Below are 21,398 nucleotides of genomic sequence, written 5' to 3' on the forward strand. Positions count from 1 at the left end.
CCATCATTTTCCTTATTGGAACTGCTGCAAAAAAACAGAGTCAAAGTCTCAGGGTCAGCAGCCAGCCTGTGTGGTTGCAAAGCATTTCCCACCGGAAAAACCAAACCTATGTGTATCTGCAGGTATCTGGCGTGGAAAGCTGGAGGAGGTGTTGAGCACGTCCTGCTTTGCTCGTGTGGATCCATAGAGGACACAACCTCTCCACCTTCACTTTGGGGGTTTGTTGTCTTTACCATTAAGCTGCATCTAAGATAGAATCACAGAATCATTTTGGTTGTAAGAAACCGTCAAGATCATAGATGCCAACCATTAACCCAACTCTGTCACTAAGCCACGTCCCTAAGAACCTCATCTTTGCATCTTTAAAACTCCTTCAGGGATGGTGACTCCACCACTGCCCTGGGCAGCCTGTTCCAATGCCCAACAGCCCTTTTCAGGATTAAATTATTCCCAAGATCCAACCTAAACCTCCCCTGGCGCAACTTGAGGCTGTTTTCTCTTGTCCTATCGCTTGTTACTTGGGAGTTCTTCCCTGTTCACCCTTGAGAACATACTTGGGGGTTCATCCATCACTGAGATGTTCATCCCCGTGCAGAGTCACTGGCCGTCCATGGTTTTCACGCAGCCGAAAAGCCGGGTTTTCCTTCCTCTCGGATGCTCAGCGTGAACCATGGGCCTCACCCCACCCAGCAGCTCTTGACTCAAACCCAGAAGCCGTGGATGAGCTTCCAACCTCTGCCCCCGCTCCCCTGGCTCCTGCCCCCTTTTCCTGGGGCTCTTCCAAACTTCCACGTAACACAGCATCTCTGCCCATCCACAGGTGTTAGTGGGGGAAAAAAAAAAAAATACCTTTCTGGAGCAGCCAAAAATGTGTCCTCTTGGCTTTTTTTCCAGCATTCCCTACTCTTTCCCATGCGCCCTGACCTTTTTCCTCTGCCCTGCCTGCGCTAACTCACCGCTGCTCGGTGAACTGCAGATGGAGGAGCAGCCGTGAACTTTTTCCCGGCCCTTTTTTTCGCCAAATAATGGATTTCCTCTGATTTCTACCCAATTTTTTAATTTTTTTTTTTTCCACTCTTTTGTACAGATTGGGGAAGATCTACAGCGGGCCGAGCCTGGCTTGGCTTCACAGGGTTGTTGTGCTGCAGGTCAGCCAGGGCTGGGAACGCCGGCTGGAAATTTTATTGTTTCCTGTTATGAGAACTCGGGGAACCGCGGTGGGTTTGCAGGAGAGACATGGGGACCACGAAGGCCGGGTACCACCCCGACGGGTGGGGTTGGAGATGGCCTTTTATTCCCATTGCTTCTCCAGCTACTTCAGGAAAGGGAAGCAAATAGAAAAGGGAAATAATTGCTCCATCTGACCTCTGACTATTGAGGTAGATGCTTTCTTTGGAGCAGGAACAGACACGGGGGAAAAAAATGCTATAAAGGGCTTTGCTGAGCCACGTCCCTGGGGATTCCTGCAGATCCCTTCTTGCCACCTTTTAGTACGTTGGCCCATGTTATCTCGCCGGCCTTGAAAACTTCAGCAGAAAGGCTCCCGTCAGAAAAAAAAAAAAAAATTATGGGCTTTTTTGTCAACACTGAAATTTATCTCAAGAATGTATCCGTCACAGTGAAATTTTCAACTGGGAAGGGCTGAAATAAATTGTTTCTGCTCTCCAGCCCAGGCTTAAGCGCTTCCTCTGGACTTTGGTGCTTTGTAATTTAAACCTTACTGTTATTTCATCATGTCAGATTATTTTTTTTGTCGTTTTCAAAGTGAAATGCTTTTACCTTTCTGTGGTCATCAGTGCTAGCCAATGGACACATTTCACTGTTTTTCAGCAGAAATATTATTCATTCTGCTAATGTTATAGTTTTTTTGCTCTAATCACAAACCAATGCAAACTTAACAGAAATTCTTTTCTTTTTTCCTTCTTTTTTTTTTTGTTTTCTGGTCTATCTTCTGGGCTGAAACAGAACCACAGTCCAAATTTCGTGGCAATTCAGAGCCAGAGTTTATATTTTTCAGAGTGCATGAAATAAAGCAGACTTCACCTCGTTTTCCAAACATCCTTACATTATGCAGCCAAAACCCCCACAGGCTTTGGAAAAATGCGTGAGACCAGATTTTCTCCGTTTGGTCCTTGCAAGAGCCAGAGACCAACTGCAACGTCCTGATCCAGATCTAAACCTTCCTGGGTTCATCCAACAAGCAGAGCTGGATGCAGAAAAAAAAAAAAATCAACTTGATGATGAATAGGTAGAAACCTGGTGTCTCTGTCATTCAAATGACATGTCTGAGCTGGGGTTGTCATCACCACTGTCCTGAAAAGTCCGCACAGAGATTTGCGATGAGGCAGATTTTAGCAGCAGACGCTGGCACGGCTTTTTCTGATGGCTGTAGATTTGTTGGGGTTTTTTTTGTTGTTGTTGTTTGGTTGGTTTTTGGTTTGTTTTTGTTTTTAAGAGAGCTGAGGTTTTGGTAGAGTTCTTACGATGCAAGCCCTGATCAGTCCCAAATCTTGGAGAATGCCCAAAGTTCTGGGTGAAGGAGGGAATTTTGCAAAACTGAGATTTTTCTTTTTCTGGGCTAAGCTCTGGAGCGTGGTGGGACTCAAAGAGACCCCAGGGGTCCTTGTCTGGGGTGGGTGAGTTGAGCAGCACGATGGCCTTTCCCACCAGCTGCCTCCTATCTCAACATCACAGCTCCTCAACAGGCCACTGGGATGTCCACAGTTGGCCTTGATACTGTCATCCATCGATGTGGTTGTTGGTTCAGTTACTGTTTCACGAGCAAACGGGCTGTTTCTGTGTCTGGTAGCAGAGACTGTCGCAAAGGATGGTCCCTCCACCCATAAATCCAAGTCACAGAATCATAGAATCAGAGGACGGTTGGGGTTGGAAGGGACCTCTGGGGATCATCCAGTCCAACCCACCTGCTAATGCAGGGTCACCAGAGCAGATCACACAGAGTCGTGTCCAGGTGGGTTTGAATGTCTCCAGAGAAGGAGACTCCACAGCCTCTCTGGGCAGCCTGGTCCAGGCTCTGGCACCTCAAAGGAAAGAAGTTTCTCCTCGTGTTCCGATGGAACCTCCCGTGTTTCAGTCTGTGCCCGTTGCCCCTCATCCTGTCGTTGGGCACCACTGAAAGGAGTCAGGTCCCATCCTCTTGACACCCACCCTTGAGATATTTATCAGCATAAATAAGGTCCCCTCTCAGCCTTCTCTTCAACTAAAGTGAGCAGAAAAAAAGGTTTAGCTCTGCTTCCTTCCCTGGGTGATGGTTTGGCCCATGAGTGACGGTTTGGTGATGGGAACCACTCGATCCTGGCCAGACCTGCTGGGCAGGAGGCTGGAGCAGGAGCAGATGTTGCTCGGTTCGCCTGAAGCACAGATGTCCCAAAAAAGCTTCCACCAGACAGATGAGATTGCTGTGCGTATAAATAACCCGCATGTTTAGAAAGCAAAGGGCCTGGAAAGGCTGCGTGACCCACGGCACAGGGACCGTGCTGAGCCGCCTTTTATCTCCAAGTTGCTGCCCGCTGTCCTGCAGAGCCTGGAAGTTGTTCTCAGCTAGTTATTTTTAAATAACTAATAATACATCTCGGCAGCTCCATCCTGCACCGGCTGGAGCGGGTGGAAGTTTCATCGCGGTTCTTTGGTGGGAATGAGATCTTGGTGGCCATCCCTCAGGTCTGATGGATCTCATAGGATTTGTCTTTTAGAAGTAGATGGTGTGGCATGCTGAAAGCTTCAGGGTCCCCACTTGAGGGGGGATGAGCCCAAGGACCACGCGGTGGCCCCTGCAGAGGTGACCATGAGGTGACCCACCACGCTGTCCTCGGTAGTGAAGGACCACATGGGCAAGGAGGTCACTGCCCCAGCATGCTGGGGGCCAAACCCAACCCCAGGAACACACAGAGGTAGCGTGGCCTTGGCTCATGGCACATTTTCATCATCTCAGTGGGGTCCCAAAGGGAGATCTCCAAGGAGGTTGGAGCATCGCTGGAGATTTACAGCCCTGGTGGTGTTCTTTGAAACCAGCTCCCTACCTCCCTGTTTCCTTTGAGAACACAAGTTTTGTCAGGGTGCTAAGTCTAACCATACAGACAAGGTGACAATTTAACTTCTTTAGAGGCTTATTCACCCCAAAATGCCTCCCAAACCCTGGTTTCTCTAGTGTGGCGTATTCCCCCAAGGGTATGTTCATCCCCACACCCAACTTTGCTGATTATAAAGCTTTCTCCACCTGCCTATCATAGCCAGCTACTTGTGAACAGTGAATTAACCTATCACTGTGTGTGAGTAATTAGTTTATAACTTAAAACCTTCAGAGAAGGGACTGCACTATGCCCAGCAACACCAGCCCCCCCAGAGACCCCATTAGAGCCAGCGTGGAACAGTGCAGGAGATGCTGCTGCTTGCAAGAATAGAATCATTTTGGTTGGAAAAGACCCTCAAGATCATCGAGTCCAACCATAACCCACCCCTGGCACTGCCCCATGTCCCTGACAACCTCATCTCGGCATCTGTCCAACCCCTCCAGGGATGGTGACTCCAGCACTGCCCTGGGCAGCCTGTTCCAATGCCCCACAGCCCTTTGGGGAAGAAATTGTTCCCCAGATCCAACCTCAACCTCCCCTGGCGCAACTTGAGGCCGTTTCTTTGTGTCCCTGTCTCCCCTCAGCTCCTGTTCTCCAGCTGAACCCCCAGCTCCCTCAGCCGCTCCCATCACACTTGTGCTCCAGCCCCTTCCCCAGCTCCGTTCCCTTCTCTCCACTCGCTCCAGCACCTCAAGGCCTTTCTTGGCGTGAGGGGCCCAAAACCGACCCCAGGATTCGAAATTCTCCATCAGCGTGAGAAACTCCATCAAGCAGGAATTGCCTCTCCATGTCCCTTTGGGCTCTTTGGGAAACCAGAGGTCTGGCAGCAGAGAGAATATCCTGCTTTGTCAGGACCAGGGATGAAAGTTTCCAATAAACCATATAGTTTCAAATTTTCCCTTTGATCAAAATGTACATCTTCCCATGTTTTCTCCCTTCAAAGGCTGCATCTGATCCTTGTTGGCTGATGCTGTTGCTTCCTTCTCCTCACTGGCCCTTGGGGAGATTTTCTGCCTTGACTCTTAGTTTCCATCTCAGCAGCTACCTGGAGCCCCGATCCCGCTGGGATGGCAATGCCAAACCTCCCCCGGGACAGAGCAGGGATGAGAAACGATCCTTGGACGATCAGGATGGAGGTTTTCTTCTCCACTTGCCTTAGGCTTCATGTACATTCCCATACTCCTTATTTATTGCTGCTGCAAAGAAGCCAAAAAGTCTCCGTGTGTTCTCAAAACCCCCTTCCCCATCCTTCACCTGCTCTCTGCTCCCATCCATGAGCTTGGAGAGAGGTGCACCCCATCTTTCAGAGAAAACATCACCTGGGGCTACAGCAAAGCTTCAGAGCCGTTTTTTCTCACTAGTGAGCCTTGCCTCTTCTTCTATTATTATATTTTTTTCCCCTCAGCAACCAAGGAACCTTTGCCAAAATGTGTTTTCCACATGTTCCCTATTAGTCACGCTCTCTGTCTCACAAATCTATTACCAGTGCCACCAGACGATGCTATTAATTCAACTTCCAACCGGCTCGAGAGCTCGGCAGCCAAATTCCAGGCAGCGTTCCTCAAACCAGACCCGGCAGCTTGTTTGGATTTAAACCCGTTTCTTCCCTGGAATATGTATATATTAATATATCGCACCTTCCCTCCTTCTCCCAAGGCTTGGTGAGGGAAAGGGGGACCAGGAGCGCTGGTGGGGTGGGGGCAGCGCGGGCAGGACCTCCCGGGCGGTGGGTGCCCGGCAGAGGCGGGGTTTGAATTTGGGTTTAAATACTTCCCTTGAGCTCCGGTTTCCAAGCGCTGGGGCATGGCTGGACCGAGGCGACGGGAGTTTATCTAGGGCAAGGCAGAGGAATGTCAGGGAGGAGGGAAAAGCCACCGCGAGAAGCACCATGTTTCTGTAAGTAGATTTCTTTAAGTTTTTTTTTTCCATTGTTTTCGCTGCCGTTTAAGTAACCGTGCAGAAAGGAAGGACATCCAGCTAGCGCAGATCTCTTTTCCTATTTATTTATTCCTTCTTCTGTTCCTTTTAGATTCAGGTTTCAAAGTTTTCCTAGTTCGTGCTTGTCGTTGCGCAGAGAGGTCAGTGGGTTTTGGGAAGGAGCTGTGATGAGGACGTGGAACCAACAGCTCATTCCTGTACCTGGCTACACACTGTTTTCATTATTTTAAGTGCAGCTGTCCGTCTGAGCGCTTCAACTCCTCCTTTATAGCTGTTTCGAAGTGAAACTTGTACCCTGCTTGCATTTCACACGTTGCCTATCAGCTAGTCTGGAAGAAAACATGTGAAAGCAGATGGCTGAATGAATGGGTTTGAAAGCCAGAGGGACGGTGGGTCCTCTCTGGCAGGTAATTTAGCTACATGAACCAGCTCAGCTAATCCATCTGCCTGCTGTAAATCCACACAGGTTGGTTTTTTTTCTTTCCCCGGGGAGCTGGACTGTGTAACTTTTCCATTGCATGGAAGAATTAGATCTGAGGCACACAGAAAGTGTAAAAATCCATTTTTTGTGCTTTGATAGTTGACATTGTGAGGAGGTGAGACATAGTCCTTTCCTAGTACCATCCTATTAATCAGAAAAAGTGATGTGAACAAATCCTTTCTTGGAAGCTTGTTTGCCTTATGACTAATTCCAAAATATAATGGTGTATCACCCCCCCACACCCCAGCAATTAAAAGCACTGAAATCTCATAGTATAGTCTTTTTAGCCAGTGAGTCACAAAAAAATACTGGAAGTTTAACTGAACTGATCGTAGGAGGGTTTTTAAACTCATTTCCTTCAGCTCCTGCTTTCAAAAACGGTGCCAGGAGAGTGGGTGGACGGACAGGAGCGGAACATCAAGGTGTGATCATACACAGTGGTGTCCCAGGGGTGCAGAAACAGCTGGAGGCCGTTTCCTGCAGATGTTCCTGCAGATCCAGATGTGCACGGAGGGCCGAGCCGCCGTGTCAATGGCAGGACCAGCAGCTCGGGCTGGCGGCTGGTAACCGGCAGCGGTCTTCTCAAAGCAACCACCCACCACTTTGATTATTTTGCAATTTCTTTCCTGCCCCCTGACTCAGGAGGTTTGTGAGGGGTTTGAACCAACGTGATCAGGTGCTCCTTTCCAAAATGTGTGTCTGAGAGGTGCTTTGCTAATGAGCCTGACTAATATCAGATCAAAACTTCAATATTTACTCCAAAAGCCAGCACTACCTTGGTCAGACCCTCCCTGCCCCAGCAAAACTGCTGTTGGAGGTGACTCTGAGCTCTGGGAACTGTGTCCTTGAGGAACACTTGCAAAATGGGAAATTGGTGTAGATCTCATAAACCCTCTGGGTGAGCACTGACATTATAAATGAACTGCTCTACAGGACATTTGAAGCCTCGTGTTTTAGAACAATTTGGGGCTTGCAGGTAACTGGGGATGCAGATGGGAGGCAGGAGGTGGATGGGAGCCAAGCTGGGACCGACGTGTGCTCGATCCAAGCCTCAGCCCTGCCTGGACTGGACCCAGATGCTCCAGCGATGGCTGCACCATGTCCTGCAGCGACCATCGCTGCACCCAGTGGGGTCTTTCCCCCCGCCAGCTCCCTGTCAGCTGGAGCTTGGTCGAGTGCCCGGATTAATTCCGCAAATCATTTAACGCCCCGTTTTGCCCATCCCTGAACGTGGACGTGAATCAGAGTAAGGGTTAAAGGTGCTTTAAGGTGTATTCATGGAGTCTAGAGAAGCAAACAAGTCACTCAGAGGCCACGTGCAAGGTCGTGTAACTGGGTCGGGGCAACCCCCGGTATCAACACAGGCTGGGGATGAAGGGATGGAGAGCAGCCCTGCGGAGAAGGACTTGGGGGTGCTGGTGGGTGAATGATTGGACATGAGCTGGCAATGTGCGCTTGCAGCCCAGAAGCCAATTGTACCCTGGGCTGCATCCCCAGCAGCGTGGGCAGCAGGTCAGGGAGGGGATCCTGCCCCTCTGCTCCATTCTGGTGAGACCCCCCTGCAGTGCTGGGCCAGCTCTGGGTCCTCAGCACAGGACACACGTGGACCTGCTGGAGAGGGGCCAGAGGAGCCCCAGAAATGACCCGAGGCTGGACCAGCTCTGCTGGGAGGACAGGCTGAGAGAGCTGGGGGGTTCAGCTGGAGAAGAGAAGCTCCAGGGAGACTTTATTGAGGCATTTCCCTACTTAAAAGGGGCTGATAAGAAAGATGGGGACAGACTTTTTAGCAGGGCCTGTTGTGATAGGACAAGGGGTGATGGTTTTAAATTAAAGGAGGGGAGATTCAGGCTGGACATGAAGAAGAAATTGTTGCTCCTGAGGGTGGTGAGAGCCTGTCCCAGGTTGGCCAGAGAGGTGGTGGATGAACCATCCCTGGAGACATCCCAGGCCAGGCTGGACGGGGCTCTGAGCAACCCGAGCTGGTGCAGATGTCCCTGCTCATGGCAGGGGGGGCACTGGATGAGCTGTGAAGGTCCCTTCCAACCCAAACTGTTCTGTGATTCTATCTCACCCCTGAAAAAATCCAGTTTCCTCAATAAGTAAAGAATAGGTTGTAGTGATTGTTTTCCACAGTCTTCTGCAGTGTATGGTCCTTTATGCAGCAGCATTTCCGTACTGACCGTTGCGTCCAAGGCATCACTTTTGGGGCAGGAGACAGGGATTCTGGTCCCATCAGCCTTGAGGGCTGTTGTTTTTCACCAGCTAAGTTGAGGGCAGAGAGGAGACTTTCCCTCCCTCTTCTTCTGCCTTATTACCCAGCCTGGAGTGGGCTGTTTCTCTGCTCCCTGCCTCAGTTTCTCCAGCTACAGGACAAGAATAACACCATCTGCAGAGTGCTCCTGCCGTCCCAATCTGGCGTGTGAAGACTCGGGGGTTTGGGTTCGCAGAGGATTTGTTTGATCTAGAAATAGCAGGGTTAGAAAATTCCATCTGCCTGCTCTCGAGAGCCCTCGACAGCAGAAGGAATTTCGCCGCATCTCGAGCCTCGGACCGTGCTGCTGCCTCCCGGGGCAGCGTGAAGGCGAGAGCTGAGCAAACCAGCGCTGTTTGGCTCCTGTCCTAAGAAGCAAAATCACATTCCAGGAAGGCTCGATGCGGGGAACGGAGCAAGGCACGTTTCCCTTCTTGCTCCCGTGTGAGGCTGATGCTGGTGGCTGGTCCCATCCTGCTCCTGGCACGGGTGGTGGGTCCAAAGCCCGGCTTGTGCCAGGGAAACCCTAGGGAATCATTTTGTATCTTCATATAACAGTGGTGCGAGGCCACGTTAGGACCAGGCTCATGTCTCGCAGCATCATTTTCCCTCCTGGATGTTTATCTCTGCCCAGCCTGCTCAGCCGGCATGGAGAAGTTTTGGTGTCCATACTCTTTCAATGTGTGGACGACAGCTCCTGATGAGGAGCAGCTGAGAGACCTGGGGGGTTCAGCCTGGAGAACAGGAGCTGAGGGGAGACCTTCTGATCTCTGACCTGCCTGAAAGGAGCTTGGAGCCAGGGGGGGTCGGGCTCTGCTCCCCAGGAACAAGCGCCAGGACCAGAGGAAACGGCCTCAAGTTGCACCAGGGGAGGTTGAGGTTGGATTTAGGAACCATTTCTTCCCCAAAGGGCTGTGGGGCATTGGAACAGGCTGCCCAGGGCAGTGCTGGAGTCACCATCCCTGGAGGGGTTGGACAGACGGACATGAGGTTCTCAGGACATGGGGCAGTGCCAGGGGTGGGTTAATGGTTGGACTCCATGATCTTGAGGGTCTTTTCCAACCAAAATGATTCTGTGATTCTATGATTCTCTTCCTCCACTTGACCATGGAGGACCATGGGGGAGTAGCCTGTGCCAGGGCAGCTACTGCTGAGCCATGACACGCCATGTCCATGTGCTACTCTGTGCTAAATCACTTGTGTCCCTGCTTGGCTCCTACCTCTGCCACCAGCGCATCCAGTCTTTGCTTCTGGGTGCAGTGGTGGGTAGTCACTTCATGGACTGGGCTCACAAACACCTAATTCACACCCCGCCATCCGTTTGCACACACCGTCGGTGTGCAAACAAGGTGGGTGAACTCCAAAATGAGCTGGAGGATGATTTAGAGGAGGGATGTGGGGGTGCAGGAAGGCTGAGACCGTTCTCTGATGCCCTGGGGTGAGAGCCCCTCTGTCCCCCACCATGGTGCTCCTCGGGTCTGAGTGCTTCCCACACGGCTCCTGTCACCAGGTATCTGTCAGGGTTCCTGCCAGTCAAGCAATAAAATCGCCACCCGCCTTTGCTGATGCCTGGGGTCATCCAAGGGGCTCGGGCTGAGGCCCCATTGCAAGTTAAGCTAAACACAAAATGATTACTACAATCTCTTCCTCCCCAGCTGTCCAGGTCTTCTAATAGATGCATGGTTTTCTCTGAAAGCTTTTCAAGGTTTATTTTTAAAAGAGTCTGCATTTGATTAAACATTTGTTTTGTTTTATTTTGTTTTTTTCCAAAGAAACTTGAAAGGGCCGTCAGCCTGTAAACATAAATATTCCCATTCTTTTTGCTGATTCCTTGCATTTTTCTGAGTTTGCTAATAAAAGATACTTCAGCAGTGCAAGTCTCTGCGATGGGGGCAGCATCCCCTGTTCCCACTTGCATCTCCGCCGCTTCAGCCCACGGCGTGCAAGCAAGAGATTATCACCCGTTAAGCATCTTTTTGTGCCTCAGTGGTTTCCACGGTGCCTCGTGTTCACTTTACAGTGACTCAAACCCTTCTTACAGCTGAACAACATCTTGAAACACGCAACAAAGCCGGTAATGGTGATTCTGGTAAAACGCTGGCCCAGGTTTCCCAGAGAGGTGGTAGATGAACCATCCCTGGAGACATCCCAGGCCAGGCTGGATGGGGCTCTGAGCAACCTGAGCTGGTGCAGATGTCCCTGCTCATGGCAGGGGGGGCACTGGGGGAGCTTTGGAGGTCCCTTCCCACCCAAACTGTTCTATGATTCTAGTAGATGCTGCGTTATGGATCTGTGTGTATCCAGTGCCACCAGCCATCTGTGCCTCAGGTGGCTGTAGCAGTGAAGGACGCCTCTTTGAGATAAAATAACCTCATCTGTCACAGAATTGCCAATGTCACATTGGCACAATGGCATATTCTGGTGAGGCCAAACCTCGAATCCCGTGTTCAATTTTGGGGCCTTCATGCCAAGAAAGGCCTTGAGGTGCTGGAGCGAGTTGAGAGAAGGGAACGGAGCTGGGGAAGGGGCTGGAGCACAAGTGTGATGGGAGCGGCTGAGGGAGCTGGGGGTTCAGCTGGAGAACAGGAGCTGAGGGGAGACAGGACACAAAGAAATGGCCTCAAGTTGCGCCAGGGGAGGTTGAGGTTGGATCTGGGGGACAATTTCTTCCCCAAAGGGCTGTTGGGCATTGGAACAGGCTGCCCAGGGCAGTGGTGGAGTCACCATCCCTGGAGGGGTTGGACAGATGGAGATGAGGTTCTCAGGGACGTGGGTCAGAGGTGAACTTGACGGTGTTGGGTTAACGGTTGGACTCAATGATCTTGAGGGTCTTTTCCAACCCAAACAACCTATGATTCTAAAACGTCACAGCCATGTCACTGACTGCAGCCATGGATGTTCACTTACAGCTGTTTTTTATTTCCCCCTCTTCCTGCAGGTTATAACTGAGTAGCCCTTATGACCAACATGAGCTGGAGCTTCCTAACCCGCCTGCTAGAAGAGATTCACAATCACTCCACCTTTGTGGGGAAGGTCTGGCTCACCGTGCTCATCGTCTTCCGTATCGTCTTGACAGCGGTGGGTGGGGAGTCCATCTACTCCGATGAGCAGAGCAAGTTCACCTGTAACACCAAGCAGCCCGGCTGCGACAACGTCTGTTACGATGCCTTTGCGCCGCTGTCACACGTCAGGTTCTGGGTCTTCCAGATCATCATGATATCCACCCCTTCGGTCATGTACCTGGGCTATGCCATCCACAAGATCGCCCGGTCGGCGGAGGAGGAGAAGAAGTTCAAGGGCTTCAAGAAGAAGAAGCAGTTTGCTCTGAACTGGCAGACGGTGCGCAACGTGGAGGACCCGATGGAGGCTGACGAAGAGGAGCCCATGATCTCTGACGACACAGCAGAACGTGAGAAAGCCAAAGCCAAACCCAAGAGCAAAGAGCAACAAAAGCATGATGGGAGGAGGCGCATCCAGCAAGAAGGACTGATGAAAATCTATGTCTTCCAGCTACTTACAAGAGCTTCCTTTGAAGTTTGCTTTTTGATAGGGCAGTATTTGCTCTACGGTTTTGAGGTAGAAGCCTATTACGTCTGCAACAGACTCCCTTGCCCTCACACTGTGGACTGCTTTGTGTCCCGGCCAACGGAGAAGACCATCTTTCTCCTGGTGATGTACGTCGTGAGCTGCCTGTGCTTATTGCTGAACATGTGTGAGATGTTCCACCTGGGGTTTGGGACCATCCGAGACGCCATTCGCAACCGGAAAATCAACAGCTTTAGGCAGCCACCCTACAACTACGCCTACGCAAAGAACATCTCCTGCCCTCCTGAGTACAACCTGGTGGTGAAATCGGAGAAGTCCACCAAGATCCCCAACAGCCTGATGGCTCACGAGCAGAACTTGGCCAACGTCGCTCAGGAGCAGCAGTGCACCAGCCCGGATGAGAACCTCCCAGCAGACTTGTCCACCCTTCACAAACACTTGCGAGTGGCCCAGGAGCAGTTGGACATAGCGTTCCAGAGCTACAGCAGCACCCAGGGCAACACGCAACCTTCTCGAACCAGCAGTCCCGCCTCGGGTGGCACGGTGGTGGAGCAGAACAGGGCCAACACCGCCCAAGAGAAACAAGGTGCTAAACCCAAGGGTTGCTTGGAGAAAGGGAGCTCCAGCAGCAAAGATGGAAAGACGTCTGTATGGATATAGCTTCGTCTAAAAGGAGAGAGGGCAGCGTAAGTGGGGTTTTAATTTTGGTTTGTTTCTGGCTTTTGGTATTGTCTTGCGTTCGTTTCACAGGGCACAGGCGCAATTTTGATGTGGAAATCAAGAGAGAAAAGGAGTTTCAGACCAATTTAGTGCTGTCTTCCAGTGCATTAACAAAAGACATTTCTTCCCTGTTTTCAACGCGTTGGGAACCTCCAGCGAGCAACAGAAAACTCCTCACATCTCCCACCCCTTTGGACACCACCAGAGCCCCCAACAGAGACTGGACAACGTGCTGTGATGGGAAGAGGAGCTGCTGGTGGCTCAGGAGAGACCTCAGGCTGACAGCGAGCAGCCGAGGCTACAGAAGGTCAGGCAGTGTTTAATTACTAAATATCCTTAATCGAAATTAATTTCTGACCCCTTGATGAGAAAACAACTGACATATTGCATGAACCTTCCTGACATGCTCACAGCTGATGTCCTGCCTGAATTGTTGGATGCTCTAGCAGGCATCTCTGGAAACAAAGGTTTTGTTTGATGCTGCGAGCCAAGAGCTGGGACCCACAGCGGGTTACGGGGCAGAAACACGACGACTGTCTTACCCAGGGAGACCTGAAATTTGAAGGTTGTCGTCTTCTGTTCCTCTGCGTCAAAGTGAAAAAACCCAAATACGACCAGATGCTGCGCAGCAGGAGCGAGCGGTGACGTTGAGTCACACCAGTGCCTGTGTAGCGCTTGCTACAGACCTGATGGGAATCGTCGCAGTTCCAGAGTTTCTAACAAAACTGCTGCTTCACATCATCAGAAAGTGCCTTTATGCAACCCAGGAAAACAAAATCATAAAGGGTTTAGGCTTTTCTTTGTTTGCGGAATATTAGTAGAGACTGGAAGATGAGTGTTGGGAAATTTGTTTTTCTGTTTCATCAAACCCTTATAAATAGAGGCAGAGGGCAGATCTATGCATAGCACGTATATGATATGTGTGTGTGTGTACATGTATGTAGATATACAGACACATATGAAAACGTGTGTGTGAATATAGACATAGGGAGATATATATATATATAAAAATGTAATATCAACCCTCTGGTAATTTTACAGCCTTCCACCTCCCCTGGGAAAACCCAGCTGGTCCAGGACTGTGGCTGATCTCATCCTGGAGCAGTTTATGGGCTTCCAGCCTCGCCTGGGGAACGGGCAGGTTTTCACACATTTGCTTGTGGGTCTTAGCAGGAGATCTGGCTTCAGTGGGGGCAGGACCAGGAGAGTAGCAGAAAAGTTTTTCACTGGTTTATGGGGAGCTTTTTGAGCTTGGCTTTGGTTTAGGGTGGTGTTCATGCAGCTACAGGAATCTGAGGGCATGTTAAAACCAAGCTGCTGAGCTCTGAGGCTCCTGATAGTGCTTTGTCAGGCTGGTTTCATCCCCCATCTCTTGCACAGCTGCGAGGCTGTGGCTTTGTGTCCCTCCAGTAACACAAAATAGAAAGAAAACCTCATCACTGGGAGCACAGGGAGCATCTCCTGTTGAATGGTAGAGGTTGAAACTAGTCACTGTCCCATTCTGCTGCATCTCAGAGGGCATCTCATCCCTGGGATGTTCCCAAGATGCCTGTGGCTTGGCAGATGCTCCCGCAACCTCCTAAGAGTCCAGTGGTTGATTCACCACCATGCAGAACCCAAACAGGCAGAGCCTTCAGGATCAAACCTAACGCAAAAGAAGTAAATCCTCCCCAAACATAGCACCGAGCTGTTCCCTCGGGGACATGCCAGCCACCCAAAGTCACACATAGGTCCCTGTGCCAGTATTTCTTATCCACTACATGACTTCCTGCTGGGTATCTTTCTCAGGTCCTTGAGATGGGTCCCTGAAAGCCCTGAGGGTGCCTGTTCCCCAGGTGTCCAAGCCCTTTGGCCAGTCTTGGCAACAGGCAGAGAACCTGGGTATGGCCTTCAGCTCCTGGGAGCCTCAACTGAGCTGTGCCGTGCCAATAGAGAACAGTGCTGGCAGCAAAAAAAGCAGTTTAAAAAGAAAGCAAAGAAACATCCTACAAGGTAACCATCTGCAAATATTCAGTATAGGTTTGCGTAACAGCCTGGGGAATGTTTTCGGGCTCTTTCCTGGTCCTGCTGAAGGCACCGGTAAAATGCCTGATGTTCTTCCTGCTCCCGTTGCTAGTGATCTTCCCTTCAGAAATGGACAACCGCATCCAGGACGAGGATCAGGGCGTCCCCCCAGCAGCCACGGTCAGTCGTAACACAGAAAAGGTTCAGAAAGTTCATGGCATGATGGTGGACAGAGACAAACATATCCAACTGCACTGTTTTGTCCTCATCCCGTGTGCAGGAACGTGGTCTCCTGGGCTGGGGCTGTGCTTGGCGGTGCAGGAGAGGCTGGTTGGTGGTGGTGCTGCTATCGCAAAGATAGATGCACGGAGGTTCACAGTCCTGTGCTGCTGGGGAGGAGAGCAGAGGTGCTGCTGGGTGGAAATTTGCTCCCTCGTAATTAGAGTTCTCCAGGGCACAAGCTTGTCCTGCACATCGATGCAATTTCTCATTTACCGCCAGCCCCGCATCCCCACGGGAATCAGCCTGTCAAGTCACGATCCCGAAGGAAGGATGGAGGCTCTGAGGAATGGTTAGATCCCACTTGGGTTATTCTGATTCCTTTGAGATGAGCAGTAATATCACAGCCCCGGGTAACCTTGTCCTTCCCACGCAATGCTGTGCAGGAATCCGGATTTTGGATTTCTCCTGCCCAGACCAGCGGCACCTCCCTCAGCCCCAGACACGGCTTGAGCATCTCCTGGTGACTCAGATCGGTTCCTGCTGACCTGCAGATTCACCCGCGAGTCACCGAATGCAGGGACAGGCGTGTGCCTCATGCTCTTGCTTCAGGAAACCACCCTGGGAAACACCTCACCCTGGGGCAGATTTCAAGCCAGTAGCCCCAGAACTTGGTTACATGGACCTGATTGACTCATTAAAGCCATTTTATGTAGCTACACCCCATGCCCCAACAACACAGCTGGACAGGAGATCCCAGGGCTCCACGGCAGCAGGTTCAGAGATGCTGAGACCAACAGGGCTGGAAAGGACCATGGATCTTCTCGCCAACTTGCCACCACCAAACGCCTCCTTAATGGCTTACACAAACCCCCAGCATCTCCTCTCCTCAGCAGACAAGGACAGCATCTCATGCCTTTAATGTCTGCAGGAGCTTTTGGGTGTCTGAAGGCTGTTTTAATCTCCCTCAAGTCTGCTCTGAGTTAACTCCCGTCTCATTAGTGGTTCTCCAAGGGCTATTTTTCCAGCAGTTTTCCTTGGTGTCTTTGAGCCACCACCGGTCGGTCCACATCTTCCCAGCAGAGCGGCAGCACTGGCCCTTGGGCCACCTTCCCACCCATCTGCCACCCTGGTCTTCCCCAAAACCCCATTTTCTGCAGGCATGGTGATTTCTCCTCTCTGCAGACGCCTGCTTGTACAGCCATGATCTTCCTGCCCTCCTTCAGACTGTATTTTTCTTATTTTCACAACACGGATCCCGTGTAACACGGGGAGTTTTGAACAGTCGGTCGATCCTGCAGCAGATCGGCAGGCTCCTCCCGGCTGGTGTCACCATCACATTTAATACGCACAGACTGTTTTCCACAGTGAGAGTCAATAATTGCAATACTGACGAGTACTAGAGCCAGGGCAGACTCTTGGGTGATCGATACAACCTCCTCGTTGGGCAGAGACACAGGGTAACCGCTCGCTCAGCCATCCTTCCAGCCAGCCCTGCTCATCTGTTGGCTTTGAAACACTTCCTTGCTTAAAATTCTTTGCAAAAGGGAGCTCGTCCTGCTTTCTTATGTTTTCCAAGTGTTTTGGAAGGGGCAGAAGCACAAGGGCACATTCCCAGCAGGACTTCTCCGGTGTCGTGGGTTGAATGGGAGAGATGCAAAGTTGCCTGCAAGGTCCCAGTCACCCACTGACTCCTCTGAACCTGGTCCCCAGTTCCCCCAGATCCCTTCTGAGCCGCACACAGAAGCCAGCACGAGTCAGGCAGCCCTAGAAATAGAAAGGATTATTATTATTATTATTATTATTATTATTATTATTATTACGCATATTGAGTTGCTCACTTCCCCCCTTTCCTTCTCCACTCCTTGGCCTCCAAGGCCTTTAGGATATTGTGTCTTTGCACCGAGTCACTGCCACAAAGGCGACCGACATCCATTAATGTCTCTTCAGGGGTGACTCCTTTTGGGGTAGAAACAAAAACAGAGAATCGCAGACTGGTTGGGATTGAAGGGACCTCTGGAGATCATCCAGTCCAACCCACCTGCTCACGCAGGGTCACCAGAGCAGATCACACAGGGTCGTGTCCAGGTGGGTTTGAATGTCTCCAGAGAAGGAGACTCCACAACCTCTCTGGGCAGCCTGGTCCAGGCTCTGGCACCTCACAGGAAAGAAGTTTCTCCTCATATTCAGATGGAACCTCCTGTGTTTCAGTCTGCGCCCGTTGTCCCTCATCCTGTCGTTGGGCACCACTGGACAGAGTCTGGTCCATCCTTTTGACACCAACTCTTGAGATATTTATCAGCATAAATAAAATCCCCTCTCAGCTTCTCTTCTCCAGCTGAACAGCCCCAGCTCTCTCAGCATCTCCTCATCAGAAAGATGCTCCAGACCCCTCAGCATCTTTATAGCTCTTTATCATGTCAGTTTGGGAAAGAAAAGGATAGGGGGATGCAAAATAAGCATAACCATGAACAAAATCCCCACCACAACCATTACAAACTAAACCAGCGGCTTGAGGAATTTCAATTAAATGACAGACAGTGTCGGCCGTGGAAGAAATGCCCATAGTGTAATTAATGCTTTGCTGTTTTATTTTTTACAGGTTAGTAGTTTTGTTCACACACAAGACGGGTTTAGCTTTGCAGCAGAACTAATCGTAATCGTAAATGTTGACTCTCTTGCTAAACTCGGTCAGATAAAGTGCCCACACTTATATTTCTATTCTTACCATTCAGGGCCAGGAATGTCCCACGTAAAAGCCAGATTACCTTGTTGCTTGCATTGCATTCCACTGGGAAATACTTGAACTTAACTCAAGGCCATAACCAATCTGTGCTGTTACAAAGTTTCTGGGATTGTTATTTTTTGTTGTTCATGTTTTTTTTAATGTACTAACTGTATTTGTACTAGAAATTTTTTGAGTATGAGGTTGAATCTGTAAGTATTTTGCAGTGTAAATGTTACATCTGGACTGTGGTTAGAATATTAAACACTGGTCAAAAGAGAAAGATACATCAGTCCAACTCTTCAACTGGCTATTCTACATCCATTACTAATAAAACGGAATAAAACTTACATTTTGTTACAGTATGTAAAGTGTGTGACGTTTCTGTCAGAAGGGCGCCGAGTCTTGACGACAAGAAATTGTTCTCAATCTGTTAGTTGCCTGTTTTAGCCATGGAAGAGCTCTATTTTCCCAGATAGGGCTATAAATCACTGCAAAATATTTTTTCCCTTAAGAAGTAGTTGACCTTCTAGTTGTTTGGGATGTGTTGTCTCTCTGATGAATCACTGCCTACGATTCCTTGAGGCACGGAGCTGAAACAGCTTAGGAAAGCCTGTGCTTCCAAAAAGCAAGAAAGCTTTGCAGAGTTTGGGAGAAACTGTGATTCAAGGTGAGCAAACGATGGGAAAGCACTTTTGAGAAAGCCACTCATTAAATGACACACATTAAATGACACAACCACCATCCAAAGTGTCTTCAGGAAAAAGATTCTGGACAGAAATGTGGTTCGTTTGCTTGGTTTCTTGGGTGTTTGGTTTTGGTTTTGTTTTTTTTCTGTTTCTCCGGCAGTTGTAGTAACTTTACATCTTCTTTGGCATGAGCAGGACCAGGTGCCACCAGGAGACAGAAAAGAACAGGATCCTCTTAATAAGTCCACAAGGAAGGTCAACGGCCAGAAGAACTTTAGCCTCGTAGGTCACATCCTTTGCAGCACTACATGAAACACCCCAAAGAAAGAAAAACTTTGCTAAATAACAAGGCGTCTGAGGAATAATGCGAATTTACCCTTGCTGTTGGCTGCTGGGTTGGATGTAGAAGCACCCATGGGTGGCTGAACTTACCTTGAGGTGGGTACAAGCCACCGTCATGCAGAAATGAACCCTGTAGCGAGTCTTCCTCACCAGCAGCCTTCATCCCTCGCTGCCAGGTTCACTTGAGGGCTCTGTGCTCCAAACCACGTCCCGACCCAATGGTTTGGGCAACTGGCATCAGTGGGTGAGGAGCAGCCTCGTCCCTTGTCCCCTGGTCACCTCCAAATTGCTGCTGCTGAAGAGGGTGGTGGGGACAGTGTCCATGGGGGGAGGGCAGAGCCAGAAGGTGAGGTGCCCTCTGAGTCTAATGGCAAAATCAGCCTTCACCTCCCTGTATTTTGGGAACGCACAGAGCACTTCGGAAAACAAATCTCATTTCTTTAGAAAGCCAGGCTGGAAAATCGCAGCGGCTCTTCAAGACCCACCTTTTAAATTACCTGCTCCACACTGCAGACAGGATTTCCGTCAACAGCATCTCTCCAGCTCCTAATCACTCTTCCCGGGGAAATGCCAATAACAGCTTCACCTTCATTTTCAGCCCCGTTAACACCGAACTTTGCTGCACAGACCCACTCCTCGCAAACTCAGCTGCCAATTTGCTTTATTTCTGCACCCGGCCTGTTGCCCTTGCAATTTCCCCCCTTTTGCATCACCCAGACCAGCCACAATCTGTGTTTTCCTCTCCAAACCTGAAGGATATTGTGGTTTACTGCAGCGCTGTGTCCCCGGCTGCCTGCGACTGACCTCGCGGAGCTCAGCTCGGGGAGTATTTAATGCGCAGGGTTGAATAATTGTGGCTCGCATGGCTTCGTGGATGAGAGTTCGTGCTTAACACCCCGAGAAAAAGCTGGAGAAAATGAGTTTATTATACCAGCATTAACCCGCGGGGCTGGCTGCACAGAGACAGCGGTTATCCCCGCTTTATGTTTGCGCAGCTGAGTTATGGATGAATAAACGCCAAGGATGAGCAGACGTGGGTGGGCGCCTGGGGCTGTGCTGCTGCTGGAAGCCCCGGACACGGGCGGGTTTGGGGTGGTGGGAGAGCAGAAAGCGGAAAGTTGATGGAACAAGAAGCCGCTGGCAGCTTGTGCAACTGCCCAGGGATCGGTGAGGATCAGAGAGAGGTTCTCTGTCCTTCTCCACCGTTCCTTTAGCTGGGAAAAGGGTTTGTGAATTGCCCTGCACGCCTGTCTGGATGAGGGATGTTCTACTGGGTTTCAGGAGATGTCCCCTTTGGGACAGGGCTTAGCCGGGGACGTTGTGTCTGGTGGCCCTGCCACCCCGCGCCACCAGCTGCCCTTCCACAAACACCGCTCGGAATGGGAAAGCTGGTGGGGGACGATTCATCAGGCTGATGTGGGTGCAGTGTCATGAATCACAGGATGGTTTGGGTTGGAAGGGACCTCCAAAGCTCATCCAGTGCCCCCCCTGCCATGAGCAGGGACATCTGCACCAGCTCAGGTTGCTCAGAGCCCCGTCCAGCCTGGCCTGGGATGTCTCCAGGGATGGTTCATCCACCACCTCTCTGGCCAACCTGGGCCAGTGTTTCACCAACCTCAGGAGCAACAATTACTACTTCATGTCCAGCCTGAATCTCTCCTCCTTTAGTTTAAAACCATCACCCCTTGTCCTATCACAACAGACCCTGCTAAAAAGTCTGTCCCCATCTTTCTTATCACCCCTTTTAAGTCTGGAAAGGCCACACTAAGGTCTCCCCGGAGCTTCTCTTCTCCAGCTGAACACCCCAGCTCTCTCAGCCTGTCCTCCCAGCAGAGCTGTTCCAGCCTCGGGTCATTTCTGGGGCTCTTCTGGACCTGCAGCTTCCACGGTCTCACCGTGGTGTGGAGATCCTCAGGAACAGAGGAGAGATATCTCCACTACCATTAGGTGCCTGTGTGGAGCTGGTCCCCTCAGGACCACCTGGAGTCCATGGGGAGAATAGGCACTTCACGGCACACCTGGTGTGACTTGGTTTATGCAGGTTTTTTCATCTCTGTCACCTACAAAGGAGCTCAGCCCACTCGGGTGTGCAACCTCTGCTCCAAACCAGCAAGAGAGACGACCTTAAATCCTACAAGAGGGTCAGCCAAGTGCAATATTGCTCCGACGAGCAAAGGCAGGAGGATATGATCCTGCTGGAGACGGATACTGCTGTTCTAGCAGGGTTTAAAGTCAAAGAATCATAGAATTGTTTCGGTTGGAAAAGACCCTCAAGATCATCGAGTCCAATCGTTAACCCTGTAACTTCATCCGGTGTTGAGCGACGGATGTGGAGGGTGCGGAAGAATCACCCAGTATTTGCCAAATTAATCTCACGGAAAGCTCTGGGAAT

At 50.5% G+C, this 21,398-nt stretch overlaps 1 protein-coding gene across 2 annotated transcripts in view; it reads left to right on the plus strand.

Moving 5' to 3' along the window:
* Window positions 1-18,307, plus strand: part of GJC2 (gap junction protein gamma 2) — a 33,630-nt gene extending 15,323 nt beyond the window's left edge. The window contains exons 1-2 of one of the 2 annotated variants that reach the window (XM_065629186.1): window positions 5,889-5,987; window positions 11,700-18,307. In XM_065629186.1, coding sequence (XP_065485258.1) covers window positions 11,720-12,967 — 1,248 coding nt within the window. In that variant the 5' untranslated portion in view covers window positions 5,889-5,987; window positions 11,700-11,719 and the 3' untranslated portion in view covers window positions 12,968-18,307. Of the gene's footprint in view, window positions 1-5,888; window positions 5,988-11,699 lie in introns of those variants that run through there. The other variant, XM_065629184.1, reaches the window with a different exon arrangement.
* Window positions 18,308-21,398: the final 3,091 nt, after the last annotated feature.

This window comes from Caloenas nicobarica, chromosome 2, assembly GCF_036013445.1.
Source record: "Caloenas nicobarica isolate bCalNic1 chromosome 2, bCalNic1.hap1, whole genome shotgun sequence".
Taxonomy (NCBI): domain Eukaryota; kingdom Metazoa; phylum Chordata; class Aves; order Columbiformes; family Columbidae; genus Caloenas; species Caloenas nicobarica.